Here is a 14708-nt window from a genome sequence, read left to right as displayed (position 1 = left end):
AAAACGACTGACTAAGAAGGTGAAAATGTCCCTTTGCAGCAGCCATGTTGAAAATAAATTGACTGTATACCAGTTTCTACTCAGCTGAAACTTTCCTCTCAACAATCTCATTTCCAAGGAGTTGAGACCACAAAATGACTAGGTAGAAGGGAAGAAGGGGAAAAGAACTACCGATAAGTAAGTTACAATCTCTCTTGTGGACTTGCAGTTTCACTAGAAGTTTACTCTAATGCAGGAACTTGATTGGTGTGAGCAAAACAAAACTCTTCCTGCTGAGTAGGTATCTTTTTTTCTACAGGAAAAAAATTATACAAAGTGGGCAAAAGAAGAAAGACCTTTTCAAAGGGGGCAAAAATGATATTCAGCACGTTTAAACATTCCCAGCTACAGGCTTCTGTTGCTTTGACCTACAGGTCTTGTGTTCTCTCAACTAAAAATAGAGATGCAATACTTCTCAAGGAAGCTTAAGGTTCCTCTCAAAGTTTTCTATGGTAGCTAGACATTTGATAATCACATGAAAACACCAACAATTGGGTACCCAGACAGATTTCTCTAGCCTGCTATCGTTTTTTTTTTCTCAAAAAGTAATCTTACCATATAATTTTTATGCAACAAGCTGAATTGAACACATACGTTTTAATTGATTCTTAATCATTATTTTGCATGAATTCCTTGCTTTTCTACTCTTCCCACTACTGCTGAGAGGCAGAATAATATTCAGGATCAGAGCTTTCTTACTGACTTATAAACTTAGTGACCAAGGCCTGCATTGTAGAGCCAAAATGAATATTTGCTTCCACACCAAAAACAAACCAAACATTCTGTGGGGGGCTAGCTTTTGACTCAAGGTCTGAATCCATCACTGATGTCAGATTATAAGACAAATGAATGTGATCCTGATAATTTTATAGAACACAAATGGTTTTTTAAAGAGGATGTAAAGAGCAAGTTCGAGCTGAAATGAATGCCCTCCAACAAAGGGGCTGACAAAAATAACTTAGTGTCTAATTAACTAGGAATTTAAACCACTTTTAGTACATCCAATGATTATGATGCCTTTAAAATGTCCTTCTCAAGTATCACATAGAACACATGAGTCTTAATACCTAAAAATAAAAATAATAAAAGAATCATTTAATACTTAATGCATTTCTAAAAAGTTTTGGTGCAATATTTGAGTGGTAAAGCATCAAAAGAGGGTCTTTCAACATGAAGGGTCAGCCAACCATTAACCTTTCACTCACCTGATCTAAATTTCAATTCTCTATATTGTATACTATATATATCACATAATTTTTGCTCTGAGATAAATTAAGGTCAACAACTGCCAACCTAAGAAGCTTTGATTAGTATACAAATTCTCCTCATAAGTACCATATGAAATGTATAGGGAAGAGTATATTGAGAATATTTATACTATTTACGGTGAAAAGGGTCAATCCTAAGAAGGCTGTGTAAAACAGTTGTTAAAAGAGTTTTGACTTACACAATAGCCAGGAAGAAGGAAATTCTACTTCAGGATAAAGATCAATAAATTTTTACAACCCTGCTTACCATAATCTCAGGCATGTGGCTCCAACAGCCATGGTTCTATTCCACCGTCCTGATTCATAATATCATCAAAGTCCTCATAATGCTCAAGATCTTCATACTCATCAAAATCGTCCTCTTCATCATAATCATCATACTCATCATACTCATAGCTCTCCCCATCATCATCATAGAAGCCATCGTTAACTTTGCATCTGCTTTTCTCAGGTTCTGAGTCACCAGGTAGTACATAGGTTCTCCATGCAAATTGAAGTCTGGTGATACCTTCTTCACCTTGTGAGCTAACAACAGCGACACCAACTCCTGCCAGGAAGCCGTATGACCCTGGTGGAGTCTCAGCGTAGAATCCTCCACCATCTCCCCCATAAGGACCATAGCATTTAGGATCCCCATTTTCATCTTTCTTGTTGGTGTAAAAGGAGAGGCGGTCAATCATCCATCCAGAATTAACATCAACTTTGACAATCCTCTCATTGCTTTCCAGGTGAAATTCATGGTGTTCGTTCTGATCAGAGCTGCTTCCCATCATAATCTCATGGTCACCATCACAAGAATAAAAAATCTTCAGTCCTCCCAGAACAGGTCTCCCATCCCAGCGTCGAATCCACAGTTCCATTCCCTTTATGAACACATCATTACCAAGATCTTCAGCAGCCTCTTTGTTGCTGTGATGTGATATTTCAGGATGTACCTGGCCACCATTAGCGAAGGAATGCCCCCAACTGACGGCTGGTTTGGCAAATGCCCTAGTGGTCGCCCACATCTCATCCCATGAATCTTTCTCAGGGGGATCAATTTGCAGTTTCTGAGCCTTTGAAATGATATCTCTGCTGGAGTCTGCAATAAGTTGGTGTTCTGAGATTTCTTTCAGATAAGACTCTGATAAGGTTGGGAGTCGTACCAGAGATAACAATTCTGGAATAATTCTTGTTCGGTTGCTGGTATCATGTTCAACATACTTGAAAACAGCTTCCAAAACGACTTTTTCCCTTTCCTCTTTGGACGGAATCAGGCTCTCGATGACCACGCAGATACCTTCATCAGTAAGAATCTCTTTCAGGAAACCAACTGGAAGGGACAAAAATTCCTTCCCCCGAGTGACTTCAGTAAAGTGAAGCAAGAAGTGCTTTTTGGCCTCCTTCATTAGCTCTTCCAGCGTGAACGTATCAGCAAGATGCCAGATGCTAAGACAAGTTTTATCATCGATTGCACCTTTCAGAAATTCTCCGCACGATTGCTTGACAAACTCCACCTGCAAATAATTGGATGCCTCAAGCAAAGTTTGTACATTGTCTTTGTTGATGTCAATTTTGCCCGAATATGCGAACTCGATCAAATCGCTAACAGCATTCACGTCAAAACCAAGAACTTCTACCTCTTTTTTCTCTCCATCGTCCCAATTATTTCCAAACAAGGCTTCAAAGTAAGGACTGAAAGAGGCCAGAACAACACGATGAACTGAAAGTCTTCGGTCTTGACTGATCTTCAAAGTAACATCAGAATATCTGCCATCTTTGTACATGGTCAAAAGTCCCTTTAGTAGATTAGAGCCATGGCTTGAATCGTTTGCATGTAAATTCTCCATATCCGTCGAGAAAAACCTATCCAGAGAGGGTAAATCTCTTTTAATTGCGGCCATTTTGATGATTTTCCGAGCAGGGAAGAGAATATTCGCTTTCGCTAACGTGGCCTGCGAGGCGGAAGTCGAGGCAACCAGTTACCAGATTCCCCTCGATTGACTGAAATTTTACACTCTTTTTCATTTCACCTTTCGGTCATTTACTTTGCCGCATAGATTCTCCTTTCAACGTAGTTAAACGTTAGATTGGTCGGGTAATTGAGAAGAAGAGCTCCCCAAAAAACCTGTCGGCCGACTGTCGGTCAACTGTCGGCCGACAGATTACCGACTGGTTACCAACAGGCTACCGACAGCTAACCGACAGGCTACTGACAAGCTATTGCGTGTGAAAAGACGCAGTAAACAGGACCCAGAAACGATAGTCCCGCAATTAATAGTCTGATGAATTACAATTCTTGGTTAATTGCGTACAAAAGATATACATGCATATTACATTTATGACAAGAGCATGAATCTGGCATTAAGAACTGATCATGTTTCAAATAACCTAATTCAGAAAATGCTTTGTCCTGCTTGGTGACACATAGCAACTTTTTTTCGCGTATGTGTTCTGAATACCCCCCTCCCCGTCCCAAGAAAGAAAGAAGAAAAGAAACAACAAGGACGTCACAAATAAGAAAATAAAAAACAGAATGAAAGTACAAGACAAATAATGCCACGTTCTTAATATTAGTCACCAAAAAAAGCAATGGCAGCCTAAAGAAACTTTCTTATCCAACCAATGGTAATTGTGAAGAAGAGCTCCCAAAAAACCTGTCGGCCGACTGTCGGCCGTTTGTCGTTCGACTGTCGGCCGACAGTTGGCCGTTTGTCGGTGTTGCAGTGATATGTGTACCCGCGGTAGGGATACACAAAACACTGAAGCTTTGTACCCGGGCCTCCAAAGCCTTCAAGGAAAACATGGCGGTTACGAGGGACAGATTTTGTGGGTTTATATTTTAAAGTTTCAACCGATCCGACGACTAAATAGTGTATTTACGCAATAAGTGTGGAAACTATTACGATTTTAATTACGGGAATATCCTCCTTGAACTTAACAATTTGATAGCGAGTGAGTTATAAAGAAAACAAATGTTATTCAAAATAAAAAGAGAAAGCTTTCGCCGAAACATTTTTATTTGTAAAGGTAGTTGAAAGGCTTCCGAACAAATTTTCAAACACTTTTTCGAAAACTAATTGTCACGATGTGACACCTGTCAATTAAAGAGGAAAGAAGCATACGCTTTTGAAGAAATAGCAGTACCGGTGTGACAAACACACACGAGTTAAGTGATCATGCGACGATTTCCTCGTAAAGAGAAAAACAGAGATCTTACGGAAAGTTTTTTTTTATTTCCAACAACGATTAATCTTCGAAGATTTACCTCTGTTCCGTTTTAAAATGTCACAGAAAGTCAAATTGTAAGTGAATACAAATAGGTGTTTTGGAGTTGTCAGTCTGCTTGTTTGTTTTCTGTAATGGCGTGTGTAAATCGGTGTTTCTTCTACCGAAAAGCTAAGTCAATGAGACTCTTTCTACCTAGACACAAGGATATTTAATGCGACTTTTATTCATCGAATTCCTGCGTTTCTGCCCTGAAATTTACGACGAAAGTGTATTTTAAGATTTTGAACTGCTGCTGAATAAAATTCTTTCTTTGTTAGCCTAAACTTATAAAATCGTTTGTATCTGGAGCATGTCAAACCCGTTTGTAGCTTAAAGGTCAAACAAGGATTGTCACTCACTGAATTGGCTCGCCATTAAGTCTTGTGATCGCCATCGTATGAAATTGTTTTTTTCGTTGTTGTTGTTGTTAAGTCCGCGTTTTACTAGTCAGCGTTTTACTAGTCCGCGTTTTACTAGTCCGCGTTTTACTAGTCCGCGTTTTACTAGTCCTCGTTTTACTAGTCCGCGTTTTACTAGTCCTTGTTTTACTAGTCCGCGTTTTACTAGTCCGCGTTTTACTAGACCGCGTTTTACTAGTCCTTGTTTTACTAGTCCGCGTTTTTTTTACTAGTCCTCGTTTTACTAGTCCGCGTTTTACTAGTCCGCGTTTTACTAGACCGCGTTTTACTAGTCCTTGTTTTACTAGTCCGCGTTTTACTAGTCCTCGTTTTACTAGTCCACGTTTTACTAGTCCTCGTGTTACTAGTCCGCGTTTTACTAGTCCTTGTTTTACTAGTCCGCGTTTTACTAGTCCTCGTTTTACTAGTCCACGTTTTACTAGTCCTCCCTTTACTAGTCCGCGTTTTACTAGTCCAGTCCAGTCCAGTCCAGTCCAGTCCAGTCCATCGAAAACCATCGCCTTGTACAAAAGTGTAACCTATCGGTCAATGCAAAAAAACATCAACAAACTACAAGAAGGGGGAGTGCTCGCTGGAAATAAACATTTATGGACAATTTTTAAAATAATTTTTTAATAATTTTTTATATATAGACTAGTGAGCAGCACTTCTGCGAACAGTAGTTGTAAAACTGTTTTTATTTTCCGACGCGTTTCGTCTAATTGTCGTAGACTTCTTCAGGGAGTTTTACAAGTATAACTAAACGCCTGTATTTATAAGCCAAAGTTACGAGGGCCGATGACCGTAGAGGCTTGGCCTTACACGTTTTTAATTTTTCACAACTTCGTCTGTTCCTGTTGGCCTGTTCCTGTTCGTAAGTCTGGTCATAGGTCCCCGTAACTTTCCCACTGCACCTGAAGAAGGCTGGTTTGGCTAGCCGAAATATAGTGCTCCGTCTTAAAATTTACTTATCTACGTTGTATCGGTCTTGCCTCTATATTTATATTTCATATTCGTTATTTTGGGCCGATCAGATCATCGCTGATCCAACGTACAAGACTAGAAGTATCGTCCACGGTTGCCTGCTGAACATTTCCCCGTAACTTTGGCTTATAAATACAGGCGTTTAGTTATACTCGCAAAACCCCCTGAAGAAGTCTACGACAGTTAGAAGAAACGCGTCGGAAAATAAAAACAGTTTTACAGACTACTGTTCGCAGAAGTGCTGCTCACTAGTCTATCTTTGAAAAAAAAAAAAACAATTATTTATATTTTGGAAGGAAGCGGGGTGGGGGCTACACATATCACTGGCCGCCATATTGGAGAGGGTACTGTTGGTGACCTGTCGGTCGGTAACTTGTCGGTTACAACGTGTCGTAAACTTTACCTTATTTATCCATAAAAGTGAATTGAAAAGATACACTGCGTACTGTATGGGAAACTTTCGTATGTACAGTTGTTGTAGAAACCAATCTTAGCACGAACACCACCAAGAACAGCCAAATTTTCAACGTGTTAACTACGATCTCGCTACGAGTTATTTGTCCGCCATTCAAGTCAAATTATTGGATTGTGAAAGATACTAATTAATTAAGACAAAACTAGCGGGTACATAATATCGCGGGTAAATTCTCCATATCCGTCGAGAGAAACCTATCCAGAGAGGATAAATATCTTTTAATTGCGGCCATTTTTATGACTTTCCGAGCAGGGAAAAGTAAAATACTCGCTTACGCTAAGGTAGTTACGAATACGAAGACCGCGAAAACGAAGACCATTGTGAAAACGAAGACCATTACGAAAACGAACACTCATTACGAAAACGAACACTCATTACGAAAACGAAAACCCAACACTAGAAAGAAGACCCCCCCTTCAAAAACGAAGATCCATTGCAAAAACGAAGACCCAAAAAAAGCTCTTGATTGTCACGTTATTCTGTTCTTTTAAATCACCGCCCAGTTAGCCCAATGGATAGTGCACTGAACTGTTGTGCAGGAGGTCGAATCTCTCTCAAGGGACTAGGGTCCAGGTTGACCGCGCATTAACGGTCTCTCAGCTGCACAAGATGTTCCTTCCAGACATTAGAAGAATTCAGAACGGCCGTTAATTTGAAATTCTCGCTGGATTGGTTGCTCGACAAACCAACTTTTGTGGGATTTTTTTCAGTGAACTTAAAGGGAAACTATTTGGCTTTCGTGCTGCCAAGTTTTGATTCGAGGGAAAGTATTTAAGTGTTGTTTTTGATCGATTTTGGCGAGCATGTGTCAACAGAAGTTTCCTACCTTCCCGTATCTTGTGTACGGTGACTCGGTGGTGATTAGGGCGTCAAGCTAAAACACATCAAAACGGCCTCAAATCGCGAGGAGAACAACACAGACTACTCTCTGTGAAGGTAAGACTTTATTTATTCGACTATTTCACACAACTTTACACTTACGGACTGGAGCTCAAAAGCAAGTCCAACCACAGGTGGCCCAAGCTCTGCCACAGGCTCTTTCACAGTGGATTATTAAAGAGTTTGTATAGTGGTTTAGTTGGACTTACTTCTGAGCTCCGTAAAGGTAAAGTTGTGTGAAATAATCAAAGAAATAAAGTCTTACCCTCATAGAGAGTAGTCTTTGTTTTTCTCCTCGCGATTTGTGGCCATTTTGATGTGTTTTACCTTGACGCCCTAATCGCCACCGAGTCACCGTGCACAAGATACGGGAAGGTCGGAAACTTCTGTTGACACATGCTCGCCAAAATCGCTCGAAAATAACACTTAAATGCTTTCCCTCAAATCAAAACTTGGCAGCACGAAAGCCAAACAGTTGCTCTTTAAGTTCATCGAAAAAAATCCCACAAAAGTTGGTTTGTCGAGCAACCAATCCAGCAAGAATTTCAAATTAACGGCCGTTCTAAATTCTTCTAATGCGTGGAAGGAACATGTTGTGCAGCTGAGAGACCGTTAATGCGCGGTCAACCTGGACCCTAGTCAAATCTCTCTCAACGGGTCCTCCCCATAGTCTTCTAAAACCAACTCTTCTCACATACTAAGGTACCCTAGGTAAGAGGGTATTTGTGAAAATCCATTGAAAACAGTCAAGATGGACAGTATCGACGGTCTAGTCAAGTCGATGAGTTTACCCGGGGTACCTTCTTACTTAGTAAAGTAACACTCAACGCAAAATCTACACAGAGAAGAAAAAGAGCAAGCAAAGCATCTGGGACCAGGGTACCACATCGCTCAAATTCGCCATTTAGAACCACAGAAACGACAATACACAGCAAGTGAGGTAGGTTTACATTTATTTTGAGCCTTAACATAGACATTCCTTGATATAAGTTTACGATATTACGACTCTTCAATATTCACCCATACATTTCTTTATATTTCGAAGAAACGAGCAGACACGCCGCTTGTGTGGGCTCTCTGTGGTGCACGGTGACTCGATGGCGATTAGGGCGTCAAGCTAAAACACACCAAAACGGCCACAAATCGCGAGGAGAACAACACAGACTACTCTCTATGAAGGTAAGACTTTATTTCTTTGATTATTTCACACAACTTTACATTTACGGGGCTCAAAAGAAAGTTCAACAAAACCATTATACAAACTCTTTAATAATCCACTGTGAAAGGTTATAGAGCCTGTGGCAGGGCTTGGGCCACCTGTGGTCCACCTGTGGTCCAACTAAACTACTATACAAACTCATTAATAATCTACTGTGAAAGAGCCTGTGACAGAGCTTGGGCCACCTGTGTTTAAACCAGCTTTAAGCTGAACTGGGGTGGCCTGTCTAAGTATCGTAAATACATACAATACATACAATACAAACGTACATATCGACTAGCAGGAAAGAGTGCGCCCGGAAATTGCGGCTCAGTAGATGCGTTGCGTGACGGTTTAAGCGCAGGTGGTAAACATAATATAGCATAAGATAACTGTATCGATTTGATATTTTTAAACGTGAAGCAAATATATTATGCGAATACGAAGACCTAAGACCGGAAGAACCATTACGAAAACAAGTTCAAAAGAGGGTTGGTATTACCTTTGTGGACAAAGATTATGTTCATGAGACACGAAAACGAAAATCCTTACGGAAATCTTGAATTTTGAAATTGGCACGTCTGTACTTCATTACGGAATATTTCAACAGTAGAGCCCCATGGAGCCTTCAATGGGACCACACTTGAAAGCCAAAACGAGATATAATCGAAGAGACATGACGTGCTTATGGCGATATACGATGAAGCAACAAGTTGTAAGTTGATAAATAACAATAACATCGAACAGCGGTTGTTAAACTTCCGGAGAGGAAAATGTACTGTTGTTTGTACAACATTGAAATTCGACTAATTGATTTCAATAAAACTTTTGTTGCTGATAAAAAATTACAAATCTATGCGTTAATCAAAGTGTTACGCTACTCCTACAAGCGGTTTATAAGTTTAGGGACCGGAAAAGTCCTTGAGAACTGTAACAATTCTTGAAAGCCACTTCAATATAAACGTCACTTGCACAACGATGTAGAACATCTGGGTAAAAAGTGTGCTGTAGAGGTACGTATAATGAATTTAAACATTTTGACTCTTAAGGGATTATGAAAAACATATGGCTGGATTCGAAATCGATCTCACGAAACAAAGGGACATAGAGATTTGCCACTTGATTGATAGCGAGAATAGATTCTCCAAATAAACTTTGTGCGATTCTTGGAGTGAGTTGTAAACCTCGCTAAGGATCTCGATATAATCGTTAGTGAACTATAGGAACCGCAGCATGTTACACTTCGGGTCAGCGTGGTAGTAACGCTGTTTGTTTTTCCAATCTCCATGCAGAGGAAAGTAGTACCGTTAAGTGTGCGAAAACACCAGATCGAATGGTACTACTTTCTGTCTGTGAAGTCTTGCACCCCTTGCATGTCTTCGCATCAGAAGGCAGCAGGCAACACTCAAGGGAAGGTTAGAAGGGTTGGGGTCGTACAAAAACGTTTTGAAAATACAAGAAAAAAAAAGGGGGGCCACGCCCCCTCGGTCCCTCCCCTAAATCCCTCTATGTCATTGTAAAGGTGTGTTGCATTGTTAGACGATTCTTCTGACTATATGACATTTGCTGTAGAATCATTTGTGTTAGAGGGTCGATAATGAAACTTGTTTTTAGACCCTTTCTTTCCGGCAACAGATTTATTCACAAACGCTTCTGCTAAAGCAGTTCGCGAGGCGTTTTTTTTTTTACCATGGGCCTTGCAAATGTTTTCAAGGTGTTTGCGAAGCATTTCGTTTTTCTCCGCTACAGCAACGGAGTGCTTGCGAACTTTAATCGGCCTTGAAACTTAGGGCCTGATTACATGAGCCGGGCTGGCTCGGTTAGCAGGGCTGGTGTCAGTTTGCCGGGATCTCGGCACGTTTGTCAAACGCAACAAAAATCAACCGTCGCGATTACATGACAACCGGGCCGGCCCGGTAAGCCGAGATCCCGGTATCGCGGTACCGGGATCCCGGCTAACCGGGCTGAAATTTTCCCATATAATCGCGTTTAGCTGGGTCAGCTCGGCTCATTAAGCCAGCAAGAGTTCAGCGGGTAATACAATGCTCATGCGCAATGGTCTCAATTTCATGCGAACATGGCGGCCACGAAATTTAAGTGGACGATTTTGGAATGGTGGACGACCTTCTTCGCGCGCTCGGTGAATTCAAAGCTAATATTGAGTATCGCAACGTGGACTTCAATGCTGATAAAAACAAGCAATATGGAGCAGTGAGAAAGGCGATGGCGAGAGAGTATTCTTCTGGCGATGTTGATTTGTTTGGGCCAGAAGAAACTACTGCCATTCCCGAAGATGTTGAGGAGTCTCAGAGGAAAGAGTTGGTGGAAAAAGTCAAGTCAGAGAAAGCACTGATCAAGAAAGGTTTTTCCAGGGTGATGGAAAAGATAAAAGAACTGCGGCAAAAATTTAGTAATGCTGTGACAATGGGATCTAGAAGTGGTTCTAGAAAGTTGGTAATGGAGTTCCATGATGTAATGCTAAAGAGACTGGGGAGGATCATGAAAAATCAAAGGTCGCTCCAGTCTCCCGCGGTTCATCACCCCAGTCATCAACTGGGCTGGCTCGCCCCATGTAATATCAGGCTGAATGTCATCTCGGCACACCAAAGCAGCCCGGCTAACGGGCCAGTCCGGCTCATGTAATCAGGCCCTAAGGGCCGACCACATGGCGAGTTTCAGCCCGGGCTGAAATTTCGGCTCGGCTAGCCGAGCTGAAAACTCCAGCCCGGTTCTCTGAAGCAATGCCTCGTTTTAAACAATTATGATTACATGATCAAAGTTTCAGCCCGGACTGAAATCCAGCCCGGGCTGAAAATTTCAGCCCGGTTTGAGTCAACCGGGTTGGAATTTTCAGCCCGGTCAAACGGGCTGAAAAAACCCATGTAATTGCAATCTTTATTCAACCCGCGCTGAAATATGGACTTGGGCATGGCGCATCGATTGTGTGTTCAAAGTAAACAAAGATGGCGGCAAGGTTTCGCTGGGACAGAGATGAGAAAGTGGACAATTTGATACGATGTTTGGCGAATTATAAATCCCAAATGGAGTACAGCAAGATGCCTTCTCTTTCGATGTTTGTAGGTTCTCTTGGATGCGAAATAGGCTGCCAAATCCAGGTTTCTCTTTCGTTACATCATGTTCCAGCGGCTACTATCCCAAATAGTTGGACATTTAAAGCAAGCAAAAGGCTAAATTGTGAGAAAAGCATCGTGCCTATCTTAAACAGTTTCAACTGCGGCGCCATTTTTAAGCGAATAACGCTTCCCGGCAAGTTTTCCCGCCCAATTTCGAATTTCGCGCCCGGGCTGAAATCCGCCATGTCATCGCGACAAAATTTCAGCCCGGGCTGAAACTCGCTATGTAATCGGCCCCTTAGGCACCGATACGATACGTGGTTAGCGTGAACAGAGCACTCGACTCTTCCGTACTTCGAAGCTACTTCAAACTTATTTTGGGCCTTCCTTTCGTCAAGAGTAGATAGGCTTTGAATTGCCGTTGGAAAAGAGAGTAGCAGGAGTGCCCCTTCTTTTACTGCAAGGGCTACTTCTTCCTTTCACCCTCGCCCGGATACCAAAATTTTACATAATTTCTCGGATAACTCATGGAACACCCTGTCTGTACAGTTCTCGGCACTTGTGTCACTCACCGTGATGGTTTTCTTGGAAAGAGCGTCTTCGACTGACATCGGGTTGAACTTTGCGATGTACTCTTTTGTTTGCGCTGCACTCTATTCAAACCAAACTTCCGCTGGAACGACTAGGTGCGCCGTTATCTTTGATAATTCATATTGGTCCGGCTTAAACCGATGACTGCCAATGAGTCCCTGTTGTTGTTTCCGGTGTACCTCTTCAAAGATGTTTTTTGTGAATTCTAGTTTAGAGAGAAATGTCGTTTTTGGCTTCTTTTGCTCTCGAAGATAGCTTTCTCTTGTTTGTAACAACACATTGTTTATTGCTTCCGAGCCATTGGTATATTGTCTAGCAGGTTTGCCATTTGAGCCAGTAGGCATTCCAGCCTTTCGTCTTGCTTTCAAACTCACTGTTTTACGCAATCATTCTTCGTCTTTCGTCAAGGAATTAAGAAAACAGCGGCTGATAGGAAGATTCCTTTTTCAAAAGTTCCTTTTTATTTTTCTCGTCAAGCACTTCTTTTACATTTCGAAGCCATTCTTTTACTCCGGTCACCCACAATTCCATCCGTTTTCTGTGTAATTTCGAAAACTTCGTCAAGGAAAACTTTTGTGACTTGGCTTCTCCTACATCTGTCTCGCGGAGCTTTTTTTTGCAGTTGCTTCGGAAATGACGGAAATGGGTTGCTTTTGGAAGTTCTGTTTTCCAGGCATGGAATAGCTCTTCTTCTCCGTCTGTGATGAAACCTTTTGCTGCAGTTAATCCCTTACAACTACTTACACAAATTGATGCCAATACTTTGTACGTGTCAAAGTTCTTCTTGTGATGCAGCACTGTTGGACCAAGGAAGACTGGATTTTGACCGTATCTTTTTGTCCTCAGGAACAATTGCTTATACACTATTGGTGTAACTTCATATTGGTCCATGTTGACTGTGGGCTCAATGCTGATTGGATTCCTCAGACTCTCTGAGCAAGAAAATTTTTACGAGATCGCTGCAAATTATATCTGTGCCAAGAACCCACAAGTCCAGCGGCATATCTTCATGGCCCAAGACTACTTTCTCGTCTTTGTGTTGAGCGTACACAACTAGATCTCCAATGGGATCCAGATCTCGTTTTGAATTAGCTTGAACATCATACACTTGTTTCCGGGATCGGAGCAATTACCCTGCTGACTTTGCTCCAGTTGGTTCTCCGGTCATACTGGATACAGCGTTAAAGGCCTGCGATGGAGTTTTTTCTTTCAGTTGATCTCTTATCGCTTGGAAAGTACTTTTTGCTGTGGGGTAGAAGGGGGAGTTGGTACTCTTCTTCCTGTTTCCGTGTGGACTTCTTCTGCTTCGCAGGAAATGTGGTATTGTAATAAAGCAACCCCATGAACAATTTCACCATTAACATCCTGGAGTGCGAAAATTGACTTCCCAAGAGCGGCCACGCGCCTCTCTTATCATCTTTTACGTCCTCCCATTTTAAGCAATTTTTCATCTACCAGGAAAGCTGCATTTTTTCGGACGCGCAGTGGTCGCTCTTTCATATTTTCACCTTTTTGTCGTGACACATATTGATTTTAATGGCCTCTGAAACAGTGTATCGTGCTTTCCTTCCATATTCGCACAACGGAAGATTGTGATTATTCTCCCAAAACAAGCCAGCCTATGAAGAGAAAGTAGCCAATTTGAATATCAGTCATCATCATCATCATCATCTTTATAATTATTATTATTACAATTTATGATTACTGGAAAAGATAAGGCATAAGGAGTCAGTTACTCTTCTGTTCTTTTGTTTAGTAATAATAGTGAAAGTTAAATACCTTCATACCTTTGATACATTTGATCCGTCGAAAGTCCCTCTTTCCACTGGGGGTTCTAGGTAGATAGAAAAGATCCGGATAATTGCGATTAGCTATAATGCAAACCTAACATCATTGGGTTTAAAGATCAATGAAAAATGAAGATGGAAAAGGTGAAAGTGAGTTGTTTTCCAAAGAGACGACGATACGAACTTGTTGACGATGTTCCCTCACTCTCGCTTCCGCTTTCTTCATCTGATGTCTCAAAAAAGGGGCTATCCACAGTTAGAACATTATCCTGTAGGAGCAAACGGTATGTCACGTGATAACTCTTATACGAGGACTAGACGTATTTGAATTTTTTAGACTTTGTACCAAGACTATCCAACAGCGAAACTAATTTGTAAAAAGTTAAAGAAAAGATACAAAAATAACATTTAATTCGTTTATACCGAATTCATTAAGGGATTTCTTCAATGTGTTTCTTTCTGTCCCTTAATGATTTAAAATTTCACCTTATCGCCTCCCTCGTTGATGACAGTAAGGTCAATGTGGTGATCTGCAGCAGCAGTTGTGCCATCACACTGTGTATGAAAACCAAATAATAATTTGATAAGCTGGGTATGATCACGATAGAGGACAGTTCTTTTCTCAAAAAAGATATTTTAGAGAAGGGCTGGGCAACAATTAAATCATTATGTGAAATGAAAAAAAGGTTCTTGTAATGAACGTAAGTTTTAGCCATAAAACTTTAAACAAGAGAAGAAAAAAATATTTACAAAGCATGAAACGCGA

The 14708-nt window shown here is 41.1% G+C and overlaps 1 protein-coding gene across 1 annotated transcript; it reads right to left on the bottom strand.

Annotated features, from left to right (window-relative positions):
- Positions 1-617: 617 nt before the first annotated feature.
- LOC111340880 (uncharacterized) lies at positions 618-3454 on the bottom strand. Its single transcript, XM_022947799.2, has 2 exons — positions 1555-3454; positions 618-1106 (listed from the first exon to the last, which is right to left on the bottom strand). Exon 1 carries the CDS (start codon positions 3188-3190, stop codon positions 1562-1564), a length of 1629 nt encoding a protein of 542 aa, XP_022803534.2. The 5' UTR covers positions 3191-3454; the 3' UTR covers positions 618-1106; positions 1555-1561.
- Between the last annotated feature and the right edge of the window lie 11254 nt (positions 3455-14708).

Source organism: Stylophora pistillata, chromosome 13, assembly GCF_964205215.1.
Source record: "Stylophora pistillata chromosome 13, jaStyPist1.2, whole genome shotgun sequence".
In the NCBI taxonomy this organism is placed as follows: domain Eukaryota; kingdom Metazoa; phylum Cnidaria; class Anthozoa; order Scleractinia; family Pocilloporidae; genus Stylophora; species Stylophora pistillata.
The sequence above is the reverse complement of the archived record's forward strand: the minus strand, read 5'-3'. Positions and strand labels throughout refer to the sequence as shown.